Source organism: Danio rerio, chromosome 6 (assembly GCF_052040795.2).
Source record: "Danio rerio strain M-AB ecotype USA chromosome 6, GRCz13ab, whole genome shotgun sequence".
NCBI lineage: Eukaryota > Metazoa > Chordata > Actinopteri > Cypriniformes > Danionidae > Danio > Danio rerio.
The window spans coordinates 13,056,973-13,079,170 of record NC_141026.1 but is presented as its reverse complement, the minus strand read 5'-3'; the positions used below and the strand labels follow the sequence as shown (position 1 = coordinate 13,079,170).

Below are 22,198 nucleotides of genomic sequence, written 5' to 3'. Positions count from 1 at the left end.
GCGGAAACCGCTTGCACTTTTAGACGGCCTCGTAAAACAACAGGACACAGCAGATTTTGTTCTTTTTGGCTTTGTGGCTGTACATCAAGACAACAACAAGGTTTGTTTGAGCTCGGGTCATCTATGGCTCGTTATTACATGCATATAATTTTCCATGTTATTTCTCTGCTGTGTATTAAAAACATGGCGGTCCTTTTGTTTTCGATCAGGCTAGCTTCACGAGCTCGTGACGTATTTCTGTAACCAATCAGCATGTAGCTCCGCCTTTTGGTACCCTTTCTCGTGTTTGGTACCCTTTCGAAAGGGTGCCGAAAAAGTGGTAGAGTACAGTTTGGTTCTGTACGCCTTTTGACAGTGGAAATGGCCATAAAAGCGTACCAAACCATATCGAACCATACCGCACCGTACCGTACCATACCACTCAGTGGAAACGGGCCATAATAATAACTATTTTCCATAAATATTACTCTTAGTATTAGAACATTCTGGGGTGTTACAAGCCAGTGTTTGATCAAATATGAACAAACTCAAGCGTTGGGTTAAAAAAAAAAGTGTAGTTTAATTTTAATTTGAAAAAGTTAATTGTCCATATTTGACCCAACACTGGCTTACAACAACTAGAGCTGTGTGATATGACCTTTAAAAAATCGATTTACAATTTAAATAGATTTCTTTCTCCCATATGGACCATAGGTTATTAATCTATATAACCTTATCATAATTATAACTAATTTATAGGATAATAATGCTAAAGAAGATTGGACTACTAGATTTATGTCTCCTTGTGTTAGCTGTATTTTTCTATGCACATGTTAGAGCTGCTTTTTCTATATGTGCTCATGCATGATTAGTAAACATATTTCCCGCAATCACTGTAATTAAGACATTATGCTGAATTTATTTTCGCTTTTATACAGGAGACTCTGCAAATCTCAATATTTAACAATAAATGGTTGGTTTTCCTAGTTTCCTTAGTCAGTACAATTATAAAAGGAGATGCTTCAATCCTGGTTTGTGGACATTAAATCAGGTTTATTTTGTACATTAACATAATGGATATCCATACAGCAGTGGATATAAACTTGTATCCTGTCACATTTGTGTGCAAAGTTAAACTTGTGCACACTGCGATCGTGAACATTGTAACGACATTGTGTGTAACTCATCATTGCAGAAAGGCTTGAATTAACTCCACTACAAATACATCAAATAATCATTGAGAAAGTTCTTACTGTAGTATTTCTCACAAACATTACATGCTTTTTATCTGACACAGTAAGAATTGGAAACACACTCTGACAGGCATGGATTTGCTTTAAAGGCACAAGCCAGAAAAACAGCAACAGTGTGCTCGGAGCTGAAAATTCCTGTAATCAGAAAGGAATAATAAATAATATACTGGGTATTTTAAGCTAAAACGTTACAGACACATTCTGGAGACATAAAAGACTCATCTTAAATCTTGAAAAAGGGGTAAAATAGGTGCTTTTTAATTTTAATGTCAAAGATTTTAGATTTAAAGTAAAAAGGATCAAGTTATATAATGTGTTTTTTTAAGATGACATTAACAAAACAAATCAATTAATTTTTAATTCACATGTTAAAGTTTTTAGATTTCAAGGAAAAATAGCAAGTTATATATACATATACATATATTCTCCCTTTAAGAATTCAGTTGCAATATTTGTGTGCATTTAACAACCTTTATTTGTAATTGCATACAAGACTTTTAAAATAATAATAATAATATAAAGAAAACCATTTTATTACATTCAAAGTAAACTACAGTGTTTATTAGAACTACCAGTGTTTTTAGATTGTAACTTGTTATAAATGAAGGTGAAAGGCACAATTTTATGCATTTCACACATTCACTTTTGAAGGATTAGCATTCCTAAAATATTTGCCATAATCTAGCATTGTTTTTTAGTTGCTCATTGATGATCTAAATCCTAAAACGGGCAGAAATGTGTTTGTTTTGATAGCTTTTCACTATAGAAATTAAAAGTAAAATGGATATGCTGTAGTGTGTATGTCATTGATGTTAGCGAGACTAATTGACAAAGTTATTTGCTTTTGATCTTTTGGAAAATTCAATAATTGAGCCACATGGCTTTTGTTAATCACTACTCACCTCGACACTGTAAAGACGACTGACAGACAAATTTACTTTAGCTGCTGGTAATTTTCATTCCACTGTTTACATTTTATTATCGTAATGAGCGAGACAGAGTTCTAGCATCCTTGTTGGAGCGCCCATCTAGCAATGGTTCAAAGCCTGCTTTAAGTGGGTATAAAAGTACTATTTACAGCTTATTTTTAGTATTTAGTTTATATTTGTTTGACAGGGAAAGCTGTCCACAGAAAGAACATGCATTTAAATACACTACCTGACAAAAGTATTTTCATAGATCTCAGTTGTAAGAGCACCAAATAATACTTGACTTCTAGTTGATCATTTGGAAAATTGGCAGAAGGTAGAATTTTGCCTTAAATCATCCGTTGAACGTCAAATACTGCAGAAGACCTACTGGAACCAACATGGGCCCAATATTATCATAGAAATCAGTCAATTTTGGTGAAGGAAAAATCATGGTTTGAAATTACATTCAGTATGGACCGTGCGAGAGATCTGCAGAGTGGATTGCAACATCAACAGCCTGAGGTCATCAAGACATTTTTGCTGGCCATTATATTACAAACCACAGGAGAGGGCAAATTCTTCAGCAGGATAGCGCTCCTTCTCATACCTCAGTCTTTACATCAAAGTTCCTGGAAGCAAATAAGGAGCTCCAGGATTGGCCAGCCCAGTCACCAGACATGAACATTATTGAGCATGTCCGGAGTAGGATGAAGGAGGAGGCATTAAAGATGAATACAAAGAATCTTACTGGACTTTTTTGAAAATATATGATCTTGACACCCCCATTTTCTACTACTTGCAGTGGAGATGAGTGCATCTGACAAGTGTAGGACACAAAAAACTAGTTCTTGCATAACTGCTTGTGAAACCAGTAACCTTCTGTCGAAAAATCTGCTCTTGTTAGGCCTGAAAATCTGACAGCTTTTGATGTGAGGGCCACACATTAGTGAAACACCCCCCTCCCCCCATGTGTCATATGTCTTATTCAAATGGTAAAGTGAGGAGATTTAGGCCAGCTTGTCCATAAAAGGAAACAAGGCCATTTTCCCTTAGGTTTCAGCCATAAAACCTATTTAGAAAAAGCTGTCCTCATTTTCCACTCAGTGAAAGAGCACTGCCAATTCTGAAACCCTTAAGATGAGCCGTTCATGTGCGCACTGAATGTATTTCCGAATTTTCATTTGAATGAAAAACGTCCCATTCAGCTGTTACTGTAACTCGATAGCATTGTGTGACCAAATGTACTGCTGTGTTTTTCCAAACGCATGCTCTTTATGTGTTTTCAGGACTTATTTTAGTCGTGTTTTGCTTTCATCCCTCAGCATCCACCCTAGTCGCCACCTTATATCTTTTCTTTCTCTATTTTTCCCCGTCACCCTCTGATATATCTATGCTTTCATCCCATTAAACTTACATTTAGGCTGCAGTCATGGCCCACGGAAACCTGCTATTACTAGAAAGTACAACTTAAAACCTTATTCACGGTGGAGGGCCGGTGGTGGTCAAACCAGAGCTTTCCAGTTGCTTGGTTCCAGCTCTGGCAAACGCAGCATGGTAAAGCTCTAATGCACTTTTCTGGAGTCTGTAATTTGATTTTCAGTCACGCGCAAGGCTGATTTGCTCGGGCCTTTTTTAGCTTCTTCAACAGAAAACAGAATATTGTCACTTGTGATGGTGGACTGCGTTTATGAAAAAGCTGATGTTAAAGCAAAATTTAAGCTTGCTTTTTGTAATAATTTTAGTAGTGGAAAAAAAACCCATAGACTTTCATTGGTGGAACATTCTGAACATTTCTTAGGGGTGTCATTTTATAGAGCTCGACCTGCATGTGCTTGGTGTTAAACTCAAATCTGTCCACATTCTGTCTATATCCTTGTGTTATTTTAATGTAATTTCAACATTAGGGGTGTCTCTGCGCACATTCAGCCATTTTGTCCATGAATGTTGAAACAGACATCAAACTCGTCTATCTGAGTGAGATTACTTTGTTTTGGCATGGATCTGTTAGACATGGAGTATAATGTGGAAAATGAAATGAACCACAGCCATTTGGAAAATGGAAATCTTTGGAAACCGTATTGCTACAATGGCATTTTGGGGCCCTGCAAACATCTAAGCTTCAAAGTTTCAAGTTGTACTGTTAGTGATGATAAATTATATAAATGAATACATTTGTGTCTAATTGATCCATTTCATTAAAGCCTCTGGAGATGAGGGAATGGTATTCCATACGAAAAGTTATTTTTCAGAAGTTATTCAGTACTCCTTTGTATATTCACCAAACACCCCATGTTTCTGGGAAAACATTGCTCAATTCTGAGTATGTTTCCCACTGGTAAGTGTACTAGACAAACCACCTGTAGGAAATGCCCTCTTTGGACCAGTGCACCAGACACTTTCTTAAGACACTACAAGAACACATCCTGTTGAAGTCAGAATTATTACCCCCTCTTTGATTTTTGTTTTCTTTTTTAATTATTTCCCAAATTATGTTTAACAGAGCAACAGCATTTTTACAGTATGTCTGATTATATTATTTCCTTCTGGAGAAAGTCTGATTTGTTTTATTTCAGCTAGAATAAAAGCAGTTTTTAATTTTTTAAAAAACCCTTTAAAGGTCAAAATTATTAGCCCCTTTAAGCTGTGTATTTTTTTCTATAGTCTACAGAACAAGCCATCATTATACAATAACTTGCCTAATAACCTCTTACCTGCCTAGTTAGCATAATTAACCTAGTTAAACCTTTAAATGTGACTTTAAGCTGTATAGAAATGTCTTGAAAAACATTTAGTCAAATATTATTTACTGTCATCATGGCAAAGATAAAATAAATCAGTTATTAGAAATGAGTTATTAAAAGTATTATGTTTGGAAATGTGTTGAAAAAAATTTCTCTCTGTTAAACAGAAATTGGGGAACAAAAAAAAAAAACAGGGAAGCTAATAATTCAGGGGGGCTAATAATTCTGACTTCAACTTTGTATAATATATAATTTTTGAAATCCTCATGCTTGTGCACAAGGCCTTGAATAGTCTTGCACCACAATATTTATCTAAACTTTTAGTCTTATTTACTCCATGATGTGCTTTACGTTTGTCTGATGCTGGTCTTTTTATCTGCTCAGTCAACGCGGATAAAATCCATTGGAGAGCGGGCATTCTCTTCATTGGCGTCCAAATTGTGGAACTCTTTACCCTCTGATATTCATAATGCAGAATCCCTGAGTATTTTTAAATAATCTCTTAAAACTAACCTTTTTTTAAGGTAGCTTTTATTTGATTTTTTTATCTATTACTATTATTATTGTTTTTATGTGGTCTTTAATTATTTTTATTGTAACTTTTTTTTTTTTTGCATTCATCCTTGTATGTATCTTTTAATGCTGCGCATGTTATGCCTGTAAAGGGCCTTGAGATGCTACTTTTAAAGGTGCTACATAAAAATAAAGTTTATTATAAATTTTTTATCTATTATTACCCAATAATATAACACAAATGCTTACTTATTAATGCACCATAAATCCTATTGAACTACCTAAAAAAATTGAGTAACTCTTCCCCATTGTAAAGCTGCCTTAGAACAATACACTACCTAACAAAAGTCTTGCCGCCAATCCAAGTTTTAGGAACAACACTCTGCAGATCTCTCGCACGCCCCCATACTGAATGTAACCAAAACCATAATTTTTCCTTCACCAAACTTGACTGATTTCTGTGAGAATCTTGGCTCCAAGCGTGTTCCAATAGGACTTCTGCAGTATTTGTGATGATTGGGATGCAGTTCAACAGATGAACCATTGAAAAATCTACCTTTTGACACGTTTATTTAAATAATTAACAAGAAGTCAAAATAATATTTGTTGCTCTTACAACTGGGATCGAAGACTTTTTTCAGGTAGTGTAAGTTTTAAAAAAAGCATAACACAAATAAACTTTAATTAAATGTAATATTCACAGTGAAAAACACACAGCAAACATCTTGTGCTCCCTTCGACTCTTTTAAAGCATGCATCTGCTGTGTATAATATCATTTTGTGTCACATGGAACGCACTAATCAAATCCCTTAACTATAATTCATCAACCATTAATATATCATGATTTTAGGCCAATAACATTTAAGAGGTTATCGACCAATATACTCTCACATGTAGCATTATCTGTATATGTAGTTTTGTCTGAATTGTGATGTCGATCTTGAAGTACTGTATGCGCATCAATGCTTGACATCATAGCCAGCCTATAGGTTTGTGTCTCCTGTCTTTCTTTACAAAAGTCTGTCATCCATAATACAACTTTTATACGTATATTTTATACATGGAGCCCTTCGAAAGTCTATTGTTTTGACAGTGTTGTCTGTTTGTGAAATTCTCAAAAACATCAAGGAAAAATGTCTAAACTTTTAGTACCCTAAGGCATAAGGCTTGTTTTCCTTGTTATCCAGCACTATCCATATGGAATTAGTTATGTGATGTCATCTCTGTGACATCAGTGTCTCTGCAAATCTATACAGTATGTGACCCAACAAACTAGGCATCTTGATCTGGATTTTTTTGTGCGCGTGTGCGCATGTGTGTGTGTGCGTGTGTGTGTGTGTGTGTGCGTGTGTGTGTGTGTGTGTGTGCGCGTGTGCGTGTGCGTGTGTGTGTGTGTGTGTGTGTGTGTGTGTGTGTGTGTGTGTGTGTGTGTGTGTGTGTGCGCTACATCATTTCATGGTCCTGGGGTGCACATGTGCATACAAGTGTGTATACAAGTAGAGGAAATGATGGCTGATGAGAAAATGAGATGGTCTTTGGATGGGCACAATGTCTGTGATGTGTTTTTCATGATGTCATTTTAGGCTTAGGTTTCAAAACCCGCGTCTCTAAATGACAGGATGTGGCTGCTTTCAAATCCATTCAATTAGTATTAAATCCATTGAAAGTGTTCTGCTTTTTAGGCTTGGTTGCTAGTTAGTTTTAAGATTTAAAAGAATGCAAACTAATCAGTCTAAGGTATTATAATAAATATTGTAAGTATACACCACTGATTTATAAGACATAATTAGCTTCTTTAATGAATAATTAATCATTTCCTTTATGTTGTACAGTTTCATTTTCACTCAATTGTTGTTCTTTGATTTTATTGCTTTTGGTTGATTGTGGCTGGCGGTCCTGTGGCTGAGGGAAGAATCAGCAGAATTGGTTGCTTCATATAAAAGAGCTGATGGTGACTGTTTTTAAGCCCAAACCAACAGTCAGACTCCATTTCTTAATAGCTCCTTAGTCTTTTACCCCCTAAAATATAATGCTTTCTATTTCTCTACTTTCTTTCTTTTTGTTTTATCTTCTACATACACAGTCCTTTCATGGAACAGCACAGAAAACAAAGCATAACTCGTGCAGTTTTTTTTTTTGTCTCTTTTTGTTTATACTAAACCCATTCATGGATCCTTTTTACATTTCCAGGTTTCTCAACAGCAGGCACACCGATACAATTTTTTTGGAACCAATCTGATCCTGATACCAAAATTCTGAGAATCAACCGATACAGATCCAATGGGGTATATGCCGAAGCATGCTAATAGGACTTTTAATTTGCCAGTAACCTGGGTTAAGCGCTTCCGGCAAATTGAATACCAATGCAAAATCTGGTGCATTTAAAAATCAGCGATCTCCACTAGCTGAGTGATATCCGATTTAAAGTGGGTCTCAGATTGTGCAAGAAGCACTGCATTAAATTACATTTCCCCCGTCATATCTTTATAATATGAGCTTTTATTTTACCCCAGTATATTCAATGGAGCTTCTGCGTTAGCCTGCCCATTCTGACGGGCGCGTGCGAGTAAACAGCTTTTTGTCTCGTTTTACGCTTGAGCAACTAAATAAATGCTACAGTTCATTTAACTGAATGTATTTTAATGACATTACAACATCGATGCTGTATAAGGAATCGTATAAAATGGAAAAAAGTTCACAATAACAGGTCACCGGAAGTGTATCAGCATGGGAATAGCACTAGCTCGGCATATACCCTATAAGCATAAAAAAAGTTAGTTCTGGTGATAAACTCAAATAATATATCTTCTTTGGTAAAATAACAGACCCATAGGCCTACTGTATATGACAGATGACACAATCTAACTAAAAACATGATGCTTGCTGTAAACTAGGCTACATTATTTAAGCATTCCTTACGATATTGATCTGTTGTGGTCCAGCTTATATTTCCTTTTTTTAATGTTAAGATTTTTCTTTGAAATCTGTAATAGGCTACCACTATTGACCCTAATTGTTGGTAAATTAACCAGCCTTTTTAGCAAAGCCTGATATTTTCCTGCAAGTTTGACGCAGACTAAACTAAACCGTCTGAGTCCAGTTTTACTTGATAAACATTCCCTTTTCTGTTCATGACTGGTTCATATTGCACCCGTCAGTTTCACTTTTATTAATTTAATGAAGTACTTTGACCACAATTAGCCAAGCTTTAACAAATATTCGCAGCACTGAAAGTATTCCCCTCTGAAGAATAAACTCACTCAGAAGGATGAGAGAATGATTTTACTGAGCGGCGCATGTCTCGTCTGCGCAGCCGGTGCCTGAATGAAGCGCTTGATGCATCACTGAGACACAACGTGCAGTCCTAAGGTATCCGCAGACACTTTTAAAACTTAGCAGCACAAAGAGAAGAAATTAGTACGTTGAGGATCTGTCCGATGTTTTATTGAGCCTTTTCTAATTTCAAACTTCAGGTAGGCCTACTTTGTGTGTGAAGAGCAGGTAATAACCCTCTCTACTCCAGTGTTGCGAATGCGATCTGCTGATTTAACAGACACAGCGCAACATGATTTAGAAAACAACAATACACTCCTTGTTGCAGGTCGAAATTAACCCATTTAATGTAAAACTCAATGCATTTGTTCACTGATTATTTATACTAATAGGAACAAATAGTCTTGGAGAGTTTTTTAGTGTTGTCATGAATGTGACACATAGCTTAACTTATGAATGAGTTGAAAATGATTGACAGGATATTCAAGTGGTTAAATTCATGTTCAGTTTCAGCGCTTCCCACCACTGAACTGAACATGAATTTAACCACTTAAATATTCATCTGTACTACACATTAAACTGTTGAATGGCTTCAGAACATTTGGGAACATGACAACTTTCTAGTGCCTTATAATAGGCTAGCTTCATGGCTTTTGTTGGCTTATAAATTACACAGAATCTAGCACACGTGTAAGATCGGATTTGGATCAGTAACAGCTGGCCTATACCCGATCCAGCAAAAATAAGTGGTATCGAACTGATATCCAATCCAAGTATCGGGATCAGTGCATCCCTAGACGACATCATAGTTGGGTAAACTTGGAGTGAAGTGAATGAGGAAGTACAAAATTTTTTTTGCATTCCTATTTGCTCAAATAATAAAAGAAAAACTTAACGATAGCGTTATCAAAACTTTCAGAAAAAGGAAAATAAATAGTATGAAACTGATAACAGCCAGAAGAGAAAACAGCATCGCGTTTACTGTCTTGCCCATAGAGTATGCATTAGAAACACGGCTTTAATTAGTTTATTTGTAATTTGATGCAAAGATGATATAATACAACTTTATCCTTTATGTTCTTGCTAAATTCACCATCATGGCCTCCCAATCACCCCATCCACTCAATTGGCTCTATCCCTGTCTCTTCACTACACCTATAGCTGGTGTGTGGAGAGCACACTGGCGTCGTTGTCCTGAGGCTGCTGTTGCATCATCCAAGTGGATGCTGCACACTGGTGGTGGAGTGGAGAGACCCCCCTCATTATTGAGAAGCGCTTTGGGTGCACAGCCATACACGATAACATTACACATTACATTACATTACATTTATAATAGTGCATACCTTTTTTAAAAAAATTAAAATATTTAAAACTTTTAAGGATAAAAGATGCTGATGACAATTAAACGTGTCATTGTGTTCTTGCGAAAAGGCTCCATTGTAGTCCTAAAGCTACTAATTAATATCCCAGATTGTCAGATTTCACAGTAAATGTGTAGAGTATTTTACTTTACTTTTTAAATACAGTACTAGTCAACATTTAAAGTGTATCAAAAGTTTTTCAAGACAAGAAAGGATGAAAGGTCAAATCTTGACTACTCTAGCTGTTATATTAAGCATTTAGTATTGATATTTTTATTGGTACAGTATTTTTAAAGTTTTATTCAGTTTATTCAGACTTTGCTTGTGTGTTTAGTAACTATACCAAATAATTAATATTAGTATAATAATATATAATAATTGATGTAATAATAAATGTATAATTTAATCGTATAAACATTGGTTTGACCAGTTTTCTGTTGCAAAACGAGTAGTAATATGTTCTGGAATAGCTTTGTTTACAAACCTATAGCCTTTTTATTGTGAAACAGTGTGAATATCCTGCTCTGGAGAACGGCTTTAAAACTTCTATAAAAACAGTGCTCATTTGCAAATATAAAGCATTCGTTCTAATGGTATAATTGGAATTTCTGCAGCAAATTACAGACTCGTCCAGTCCTTCTCTTTGAGGGCCAATGTCCTGCAGAGTTTGGCTTCAACAAGCTCCATCACACTTGCCTGGAACTTTCTAGTGGCCCAATCCCAAATTGCACACTTGCAGTAAATGAAAGCAAATAGGGTGTTCCATTCATCCTTTTAGCTTTCAGGAGGTTACTTGAGTCAAGAGTTTACTAGGAACTAAGTCAGCCAAGCTCTATACAGATTTCTACCTGGCAGTCAAATCAGCATTACATCATAAAATATCAGTGGAATATCATAAGCGTTTAAGCCAGTTAGTCTTACGATTGGTGTTAGATAATTCAGGTATGTCTAATTAGGGTTGAAGCTAAACTCTGCTGGCCATTCAGCAACTGGTTTTGGAGTCCTCTAATTTTTGCGGGTTTTGTGTGCTATCAGAAGTTTTAAACTTGCAAACTGTGGTATTGAATATATTTCAGTTTCACAGTAGTAAATTTTTAATCGATGGGAGTTATGTGCACATTTTGTCAGTAAAGCCTCCAGTCTCCAGCGAGTGCTTTCAGGTGAAACAACATTTAATACACATAGTTGTAATTTACTGACAAGCTACGCAAAATTATGTTCATAATTGTAGATTATTAATTGGGCTATTAGCTATGCATAGTTTGTTTCAACTTAGCCGAGACCACCTCATTCAGGCGGTCATGGACTAATTGTTGTGACGTGGATCTAAGTGCAATGTTCATGTATGCCCAAACGAACAAAGTTAAGGTGGCAAACACGCCAGGTTCCAATACAGACATCTAGGTGTGAAAGCACCCTTACAAATTTGTGGTGTACAGATTACCAGCCCTACACAGTTTGAATTCTGTGATTAATTGAAGCCTGTGATTTTGCTTGAATACAGTTTAATGTCAAGCCATTGTTTTGCCAGGTTGGGTGGATAAAACAAGAAACTTTTCTTTTTGTTTTTGTTCTTTTGTTGGTTTTCTGCTTTCTTTTTCTGCAAAGTGTATACTTAAACTATGTATATATATGATCATATGTACATGTAATCTCTCATCAAAGCAGCTCAATGTTCTGCAAAATATGTGGTAGGTCATTTTCAGGGCAATTATTACTTTACAAATCACAGATACGACAGACCCATGTATTATATTGTGCAAGTATGTCTTTAACCACATGAAGGCAGCCTTAAAACATTTAAAACGGCAAACTCCTGAAAAAAACCTGGCAAAAAAACGAGTGTACTGTATGTTAAAATATTGCAGGAAAAATTAATTGCTACTTCAGATTCATTATGTCTTTGGTGTAATTCATATTGAAATGTCTTACAGTGAAATTCACTGTCAGTCTTCTAGTGGAATTTGCTTTGATTTGCAATGAGAAAGTCAGACATTGAGAGCTGGATTCCAACAGAACACTGGAATTTACTATAGTAGTCAACAATTGAAGAGGATCAAAACCTCTCATCAAGGTTATCCTAAAACTATTGAACAACAACCATTCTTGTCTTAGGCAATGAGGTACATACACACAGGCCTTTAATTTTCAGTCAGCCAGTTCTAGCACTTTCTACTGTCATGTTATTAAAAAATTGCCACATTTAAGATCTGTTTTCATTAAAAATCAGTAATCTTTACTACCTGATTGATATTTGATAAAAGTGTGTCTCAGACCAGACAAGAAGCACTGCATTAAACTACATTTCTACCGCTATGTCTTAAAAATATGGAAATTTATTTTACCCCAGTGTATTCAATGGAGCTGCGTTAGCCTGCTGCTACTGACTGCTCTTGCATTTACACGATCTTACATCTTGTTTTATTCTTGAACAACTAAATGAATGCTTAAGTCTGTTTAACTGATTTGGGTAATAATTACATTACAACATCAATGCTGTGAAAGTAATCTTATGAAATTGAAAAAAGTCACATTGATCTTTCACCGGAATTTTATCGTTGGCTGAAAAAACTATTTGTGCATATACCAAGGGCTGCTCGATTCTGGCTAAAATGAGAATCACAATTTTTTGTTTTTTGTTGCTTAAAATCAAGATCATGATTTTCTCACACTTCTGTAAAATAATAGATATGTAAGGTGATGTAAAACAAGTGTTAATATGAGTAGGCTATTATTATTTTTATTTCTCAAACAGATGGTAAAAAGTTGGCCCAATGTAACCTTTGATTTGGCCCACCATCCCATCTGAGAAGAGAGGGAGAATGATGGGGGCAAATGCCTTTAACTCAGGCATCATAGTTTTTATTTGACATGACACTCTTTTGTTTGTTTGTTTGTTTTATTACTGAACTACAGCATTAAGCAAACTGAAATGAAATGTTTCAATTAAATGTTGTAAAAATTGAATCTGATTTTTTAAAAATGTAAATATAAGCACAAAATGTAAATACTCAACTGATAAAGAATGATGCAGAATACATTGGTGAGCAAGTCAAGGACAACACTAGTGTTATAAATGAGATTTAAATTAGTGTTTTTTTTAATAAGTTCATTATAAAATGTACAAAATATACTGTATAGTTAATATAAAGCAAGGTTTTCTAGTGATTTTTAAATAATATTTAATATATTAGGAAATCATACATGAAAACTATAGTTAACTTCAACCCACTAGCCTCAATGAAGTTTGGATTTTGGCACTTTGTGAGAAAAAGTTTGTGCTTATTTAAACAATGTGCATGCTTTCGGTTTCACTTTCACTGCCGAGTGCGCTCATTTCATGGCTGCCGTCACTTTGAGAAAAAAAAAAAAACATACATGCAAATCATACTTCCTGCACGGCTCTCAAACGATCGATCTGTGTAACAAACTGAACGTTATTTACAACTTTATTACCTGTTATTCACAGCCTATGCAGGTTCTGTTCAGTTATGTAGACATCATTTGCGGGCACACACGCATCCTATTGGTAATAAACAAGTTTGGCGTCTGTGAGTACGTCATTACATTAAGACCGAAATTACATTTTTGGGTAAATTATACCTCATAAATACAGTATGTGACACTTTTAAGACCATTCAGAGATGTCCGTGTTGGTGATCACCATATATAAAAAAATGTGAAGCCTTGATGCGACCACCTTCTCTTCTGACCTTGAAAATAATATTGGCTGAATCATTGAAAAGCTGAATTAAGATTGTGTGTAGGGCCGAATCGACATCGCAATCTTTTTTCGATTACATGATGTACCCCATTCTGAAAAACTTTGCTCCACTTCAGATTTTGACTACTGTAGTGTCTCCCTGTTAGCAGATGTCTAACAGCCTGTTAGCAGCCTCTGTCACAGTGAGACCAGGTTGCAAGCCTGGAAACTAAGATAAGTGGACAGATCCATTCTGCTATTTTAGAATCAAGTGGAGCTTTGCTAGACGGGCTGGTATTTCCTCTCATTGTCTGAGGGAAGTGTTAGTGTGGACAGCTGCCGTGTGGACACATGCAATGGAGTTATGAAGGACAGTGGCACACTAGTTCCCTTTTTATTTCAAGCGGTTTATAGCAACTGACCTTTTCTTGCCTACTAGGATCTTCTTAGTTTGCGCTCTTAAATGTATTTTTATTTCCCATTTAATGGATTGCGTGACTGGCGTGCAACAGTTTACAGTGTGTGGGTAACGCTGGCACTCTCTGTTTCTTTATTTATTTGTTTATATGCCTATAAGACCAGGCAGCAGAGTGTTAATTAGACGTGGAATGTGGGAATTTCATCAACCTATTCCTCCCGTCACGAGGTGGCAACACGCACGTACAGAAAATGAATGGGGAGTTTTGTTTTCCATTGTGTTGTCAAGTTCATGGCGACTTGTTTTAATTGCTTGTCCGAAAGTAATCGTGGTATTGTCCAGATCTTCTTTCTTTTCAATGGTTGCCATGCATTGTTTTTTCTAAACATGCCTTTTCTTCGATAATTTTGTGCCTCTGCAGGAACAAAGGACTGCAGTTCTTCACAGATCAAAGGTGGGAATTGAGCCATGTTTAAGGCAGTTCTGAAGAAGGGTCGAGAGGGAGGAGGACGAGCTAGCAAAAGAGATGCAGGTAAGCTTGTTTAAGACTAAAAAGAAAGAAAAATGAGATCTCTAACTGTTTCTGAAGTTTTCTTTGCTGTTGGCAGTGGTGGAATTTGCTGGTATGCAGGGGTACATTGTTTAAGATCTTCTATATTATTATAGTAATCATATGGATTACATTTAAAGTAATTTAAAAAAAAATGTGCTAGTTTCCGTATGAATTCCATTATACTTAAAATAAAGGCCAGGATAATCTTCAAAAAAGTTTTTTCATACACTGATTTGTCATGCAAAAAGGTTTATACTTAAAATATAGATAAAAAAAAGTTTTTATACAATTTTAAATATTTGCACAAACTCTCATTAGTGTGAGCATTTGTTGTTTTGTCTGTCTTCAGTCATTTTTGTTAATGTTCTGTCTTTATTATTTACAATTATATACAATATTGACACCTTGGGCCCTATCATATAAGATGCAATTAAGGCGCAAGACGTGTATGGTGCGATTTGGCACGATTTGTTGATATTTTGAGACCAGCACAACCCTGATTTTCACATGTTGCACCAAATTATTTAAATAATAAATCCATTTTCACCACTTTATGGGCTTATGGGTGTGGCGGTCTAAAAAGGAAGTTTAAAGCACATTGTTGGCGCATTTCTATTTTGAGGATCTTAAATAGACTGCGCCATTGACCAACTGAAATGCTGGTCTAAGGCCTTCTTCATCTCCAGGGGGCTTTTTCAGTTTATTCATGACCATTTGCATAAAGTTTATTATTATTTGCAGTATTATTTATTATATGTATATTTATATTAATATTTGTTCTAATAAAAACAAGTTTAGATTTATCCATCTGTCGGGTTTTGGAGACGTATATATGCGTCACTATATGGGGCATAAGAATAGGACATTATAACTGAATTAGGAAATAGTTTTAAAACATCTTTGCGTTTAATGAATGAAATTAAATATTTAGGCTAATGAATGGATATCTTTAGTGGAGTGAGCTTCCACCATTTCCTAATCCACGAAATTAAAGCAGTAAAGAGTAAAAGTGAAGTAAAGAGAAAGTGAAAAGGCCGAATGAAGGAGGCTCATTCTTTATCCTTGCTCTGGAGTAAAGGTGTAGTAAAGAGAAAGTGAAAAGGCCGAATGAAGGAGGCTCATTCTTTATTCTTGCTCTGGAGTAAAGGTGTATTAAAGAGAAAGTGAAAAGGCTGAATGGAGGAGGCTCATTCTTTATCCTTGCGCTGCAGATGGTCTGTTTTTTCACTAGTGAAGCATTAAGTTTTTCTACTTGCAAAGTCCGCCATGTAAATAGCAAATGTGCCATGGTGTGACACAACTTACTCTTAAAGGGAATTGGAGATGAGACTCTGATTGGTTTAATGCATGTTATGCTCAAAACACACCCATAACTAGACCCAAATGGACGATTGACTAATTGACTAATATGAAAATATCTATATTATTTATTTACAATCTAGTGTGTAAAGTAATATTTTCTGTCTTTCAGTAGTTATATTATTTGAGAGACTTGCTTTGTTTACCAAATAAAGTGGATCTAGATGAATATCCATTTTAAACATTATATAAAAGTGAAAAAGGTATTACTTTTTACTTCATATATTAAAGTTTTAGTTATGATACTCACAAAATAATTCTGGCTGAATTCGCAGATTTTTACCAAATTCTGCGCAGAAATAGCAAAAAATGTTCGCAGATTTCATCTGGCCCTACCCATAACTCATTAAGTGAATAAACACAACCCTGTTAGACCATGCGCCAGAGCGCAAACCGCATTTTTACGTCCTTAAAATAGCTAAAGTGGTTTTGAACACGCCCTATTGCTTTTGTGTCATGCGCTTTAGATTTTGCGCCTAGATCATTAAAATAGTGCCCCCTTGTCAACAAACCAAGCAGTGCAGAAACAATTGTGTGCATGGTTGTAAAAAAATGTGCCCTTGTTATTCTGTCACCGCCACAAGTGAAATTTTTATTTGCAGCTCTGGCATGGGTGGTTAACACACTAACAAGGATGTTACAGTGTGCACTTCTTGAGGTTAACCTGTAGTGGCACTAGCCTGGCCTTTGTTAAACTAAGCCCCCGTAAACCTCACGTCTATCTATGTCTCACCTTCAGCGTAACCCCTCTGGATGTGCTTGCACCAAAACAAGTGTGATTTAAACCAGCTGTTAAACTGTTAATAATATTTGTTAGGCCAGGGCAGTGAGGGTTACTTTTTTACAGCTCTTCCTAGATGGCCTAGGTTACACTCTGTGGCATGCCATCAATAAAAAACAGATTCTATTCATCCTGTTCTAAGTGGAATTTGAACTGTCATTTCCAGAAACTGGGATTTGGGCACATTAGCAAGCATGTTAACGGAAGGAAGCAATGTATTTATATAGCACATTTTAATGTGTATCGCCATACGCCCAAAGCACTTTACAGTCATATAAACAAAATTTGAATAAAAGCCAGCCAAAACAAAGTTCTTTTTGAGTTTGTTTTGGCTGTTTGAAACAGCTCAACAAAGCACATTTGGAGGAGTTCAGATTGGCTATTAAACTCTTTGAGCTTCCAGTGGTCCATTTGGGATTTTGGAATCAGTGGGTGTGTTTTGATACTCCACTGCCTTTTGAAGTGTGATTTATTCCACCCGATTAATTTCTCAAAGTTTTTATTTTCTTATTTATGCTTTTGAATTTAATTATAATACCTTGATCTTTCGTCCAAAAGCTTTAGATGTTGCCACATGGATCAGACAGGAGAATGGCATCCAAAACAACAACATTAGCCACATGACTCGACAATAAGAGTCGAGTAGAAGAGCTGGTGCATATGTATCCACACATGTACAATCGTTTGGTGAAAGTTTTTAAAGGCTTGGCGGGGGTGACACTCTAGACAAGAATCTTTGGAATCTCTGGAAAAGATCTTTTTTGTTAGTTTATTTTTATTTTTTGCACACCAGCAGCGCCATTCAGTCTGTCCACTTCAGATAGAAAACTGTGTAAAGTTGTGATGCTCTGCTGTGTTTCTTCTCATGTTGAAGGCTGTTTGCCAAATGTTTATGAAACTGTTCTCTCTCAGCTGCCATTGTTTTATATAGGGGTACATACGAGCAGGGTGACACATTTACAACCCTGCCTACTGCAGCAAAGGGCTGTTGGAGTGTTTTCAAGCTTTTTAAACTTCTTTTTTGCCTCAAATGATGAGCCAGTAGAGGGTTCAGCACCCCCTGCTAGCCTCAATTACATCACTCCCAACATTATTTTATCTTTAAGAACTGATTGGAATGTTAGAAGAGGGGTGTTGCTTACAAAATGGAGGAAGACTGACCAATGGATGAACGCAGAGAATAAGCAAGACAAGGCCTTATAGCCCTTCTCAAAAGGCATTTCATGTGACCATGTGACCATTGAAGTCAATTTGAGAGGGAAGATAGGTTTTGATGTTCGATAAAATATTTGGAGGGCAACACTTCTATTAGTTTTTTGCACATTGCCAGCACTATTCAGTCTGTCTGCTGCAAATCTATGTATCTATGTAAAGATGTGATGCTCTGGTGTCTCTTCTCATGAGGCTATTTGCAAGATGTTTATGAATCTGGTGGAAAGGTTTTGATATTTGATAAAAGATTATGTGGACAAATTATTTTTTATTATTACTTGAAGGTTCAGTAGGTAATCTGCCTAAATGCTTACCAGTTAGTATAATATCTTCATCATCCAAAGCCACGCCTCTTGAAATCACGAACGTGCACAATAAAAATGACAGAGACCCACTAAATCATGTCGTTCGCCAGTTAGAAAAACTTTATAGTACTCTATAATACTACAATTCTGAACGTTTATATAGCACATTTTCAGTTATGTAGTTAGCAAGGAAAATTTGTCATCACTCTCCCATCAGTCTCACTCATCAGGCTCACTCTCTCACAGGCTTTTTTGGCGGCGTGCAGGAATTACACTTATTACTAAGCCATACTTGCATGCTATTTCAGACTAAATATTCAGAGTAGCGGTAAACAATATAGAGAGCGCATCACAGGTTGTTAAAAAATGAACCAATGTAAATGAAACTTCACCTTAGTAATGCAGGCTAACAATTAGGCAGAATAGCGCTATTTACTGATGTTTTGTTGTTAACCTAAACAAAATTCTACGATATCGATGATGTAAAAGCTCCCGAATATAACTGAAAATAGTCACGTCAATCTTTTACTGGGAGATTTCAGTTGCTGAACAACACGTCTGTGCATATAACCCATTCATAACAACAAAATCTACATCAGCTTTGCGTGACTAAAATAGTTTTAAAACAGAACATTACTTGTCTAAAATAAATAATTCAGCCATGGTGTCATTCTTCCTCCAGCCTGCAAAAGGAACTCCTATATTGACTCAGAATTTTAAATTTGTTTTTACCACTGTCACTCGTGTCCACGCGACTGCATGAAAATGTGCATCAGCAGATCTATGTGAATGGTGTGTGTGCAGTTGTTCAAATCTACATTTGTTGACAGACAGTTTGGGCTACTTTTCAGAATTATGGGAATTCAGAATTATGGGAATTGTCGGCCCGACAATATTTAATTGGATGAACATTTTTTAGTTTTATGCGTTTCCCAGAAGATCAAAATACATATAAATACATTTAGATCATTTACTTTAATCATTACTAATGGAATGTGAAGAGACTTTCAACCAGCACAACAAAAATGTTTCTGAAGACAATCACCTACTGCACTTTTATGTGAACAAATACATCACCTATAACAAGTGCTAATAACTTCTTTAAGTGCTCATAACTTTGCTCTATATTTTGATTTTATTCTGACTTTAAAGGCCATAGCCTATAGGGCCACTGGTGTGTTTTATGTTTTTCAATTCAATAATTTATTGTTAAAGCTTTTACAATGTAGATTGTGTCAATTCAGCTTAACATAGATGTTTTAGTAAATTGAAACTGCTTCTGTCCAGTTTTTAAAGTTGAAGTTCATTGTAGTTCAGTGTAGTTTAAATTTTACTGCTGAAACACTGAAGAGCAAATCCATTGATACGCAGCTCAAACCAAACAAGCCAGTTGTGACAGTGGCAAGAAGCAAATTTCACCAATTGACAAAAGTAAAGAAAAAAAAACAGGCTCAGTCTGGCATTACCATTTCTCCTCTGGCCAAAAATCTTCCCTTGACTTTTTGGTTGTTCATTGCATTATGGGACATTTATCTATACTCTGTTCACTTTTGATGTTACATTCAACTCTGCAGTTTAAACAGAGTAACTTTTATTGACATTTTAGTAGTTTCAGACAAGCTACTGTATAATAAGAAATAATATTTATAGAATTTAGTCTGTAAAAAAACTGAAAATGTACTGGGAGCTTATTTCCAGTGACATTGTGATATTTTGTTTTGCTGTGATATTTCATGCAATATAAATATGAGTTCACCAGATTATTTGAATAGCTCTCTTTAGAAAGATTTCATTAATTTAGATCGACTGGGATGATTAAGTCTTTTTCTATGCAGTGCATCTGGATAAATTATAATAAGTTACAAGCAAAAATAAATAAACAAACAGTTATGGTATTCTGTGGAATCTAACAGTATTCAAGTACAGAAATTGAACGGTCAAATGTAAAATAACATGGTCATCATTGTATAAGTATTTTTAAAAAATAATGATATCTTCATGTTTTAATCTTTAATAAATAATTTAATCCATTTATGTGACTATTGCTGATACACACATTGCGATATTAATCCTCAGACAATATATTGTTCAGCCCTACTTCAAACTTTTACAAATGTCAATAAAAGTCACTTATTCTAAATTTTTAACATCAAAAGCTTTTGGAGAAATTATCATGGTCCCACAATGCAATTCAAAAGCATAAATAAGTAAAAAAAAAAAAACTAAAGCTTTTCCAAAATGAAAGGCAGAAGCTCTAACCTCTTGAGTACGGTTCACACATAAAGTACTGTGCTGATTACAGAATTTTGCATCATGCAGTGTACTTTGGACTGTCTTTGACTCTCTTGGTAACATCAACCACTGTAACAAATCAGTGGTTGCTTCATTGATGTCATGTTGTCATGACACCCAGTTCTACAAGAACACCCTGCGATCCGCTTGGGCTTCTCGCTGAATTCACCACCATCGCTGGCCCGATACCTCTCTCCCAATGGAGCCTCTCAATGGAGCCGTGTTCCAATTAACCTCATTCATCTCGGCTTCACTCACTCATTTAAGTGTGTCAAGACAAGTTTGAGAGCAGCCAAACAAACACTACCTGACCCACATACAAGAAACTTTTTCATCCGCTAATCCAACTCCAAGACTGCAAATGAATGATTTCCCTCGTACGTCCTCCCCTCTTGAATGTAGTTGATTGTCACTTTGTTCATTCTCCGATGTGCAAATCTGCTCCACTAACATGGCTGAACTCCCTCTGGTTTAAATACTGACAGCCCATGAAGTCTCTGTCGGTTAGAGACAACACTAGCGCGTCCTCTGAAGAGACATATTGCTCATGAAGTATTTACGACACCTTATGTTAGCTGCAGGGGGATGGAGAGAGTTATCCAGCACACATGACAGATCAGACGCCGTTCGTGCACTCTCTATTTAAAGGGGATCGTCTGCCTGCGAGCTCTGTTCTCAGTTGCGATAGTAATAATGAAAAGCACCAGATACGCAAGTAGTGAGGTCATGAGAAACCTTTCTGCCTTCAAATATGACCATTTTTATTCGCTCAGATCTTTTTTTTTCAGATAGACTAACTGTGCGTTCACACCGAGGCGACAGGAGTGTCAAAGTTTGCTACATTGATCTCGTAATTAAAGGGGCCGTTGCAGCATATCAGCAAATAAGTTACATTACTGCATAAAATGTGCTTTCTAGTGTGAATTTTGCGAATTTCTTTTTATCAAATTAATTTAACAATGGAAAATCAAGTTGTTGTGTGTGGTGTGACTTTTCTCCACTTATCCAATATGTGTCCATATTTCTGAAATATTCTAAAGCAGAAATTGGGGAGAGCGGGGCACAACGTAACACTTTTTGGTTTTGGTTAAATAATTAACAAATTAATGGGGTTAGACAAACTATATTTTTACCAATAACACACAAGCCTCTCCTACAAATGAGCACTGAAATTATGATCGCCGGACCTGTGGTTTCTGTACAGTATTGGCAAAAGTGCGAGGAGTAAAAATTATACTATTTACCCCACCTGCGGGGCAAGTTGTAACAGACAGGGGGTTAGTTGTAACACAAGCTTATAAAGGCAGATTTCACACAGTTAATTTAATTTCTGTTTACTTTAAATAGTAGCTAAATTTCCTCAGTAATTGGCTCATTTCTTTTTATTCTACACAGCACAGTATGCTTATTTATTTATTTGTTTATTGGATAAACACATTTGAATCTATTTGCATTATTATCCATTTAACCATTAGTATATAATGCATTTATTTGCATTATTAGCAATAAAAAAAAAATTCTATAAAAAATATTTTCTATTAAA

The 22,198-nt window shown here is 35.8% G+C and overlaps 1 protein-coding gene across 3 annotated transcripts in view; it reads left to right on the top strand.

The window, feature by feature from the left end:
• tanc1a (tetratricopeptide repeat, ankyrin repeat and coiled-coil containing 1a) overlaps positions 1 to 22,198 on the top strand; it is a 161,308-nt gene that overhangs the window by 9,930 nt on the left and 129,180 nt on the right. For all 3 annotated transcript variants that reach the window (XR_015493221.1, XM_087256687.1, XM_087256686.1), the window contains exon 2: positions 14,575 to 14,685. Coding sequence is in view for 2 of the 3 variants with exons in the window: in XM_087256687.1 (XP_087112813.1) it covers positions 14,622 to 14,685 (64 nt within the window). In the remaining variant the exon portion in view is untranslated. The remainder of the gene's footprint in view (positions 1 to 14,574; positions 14,686 to 22,198) is intronic.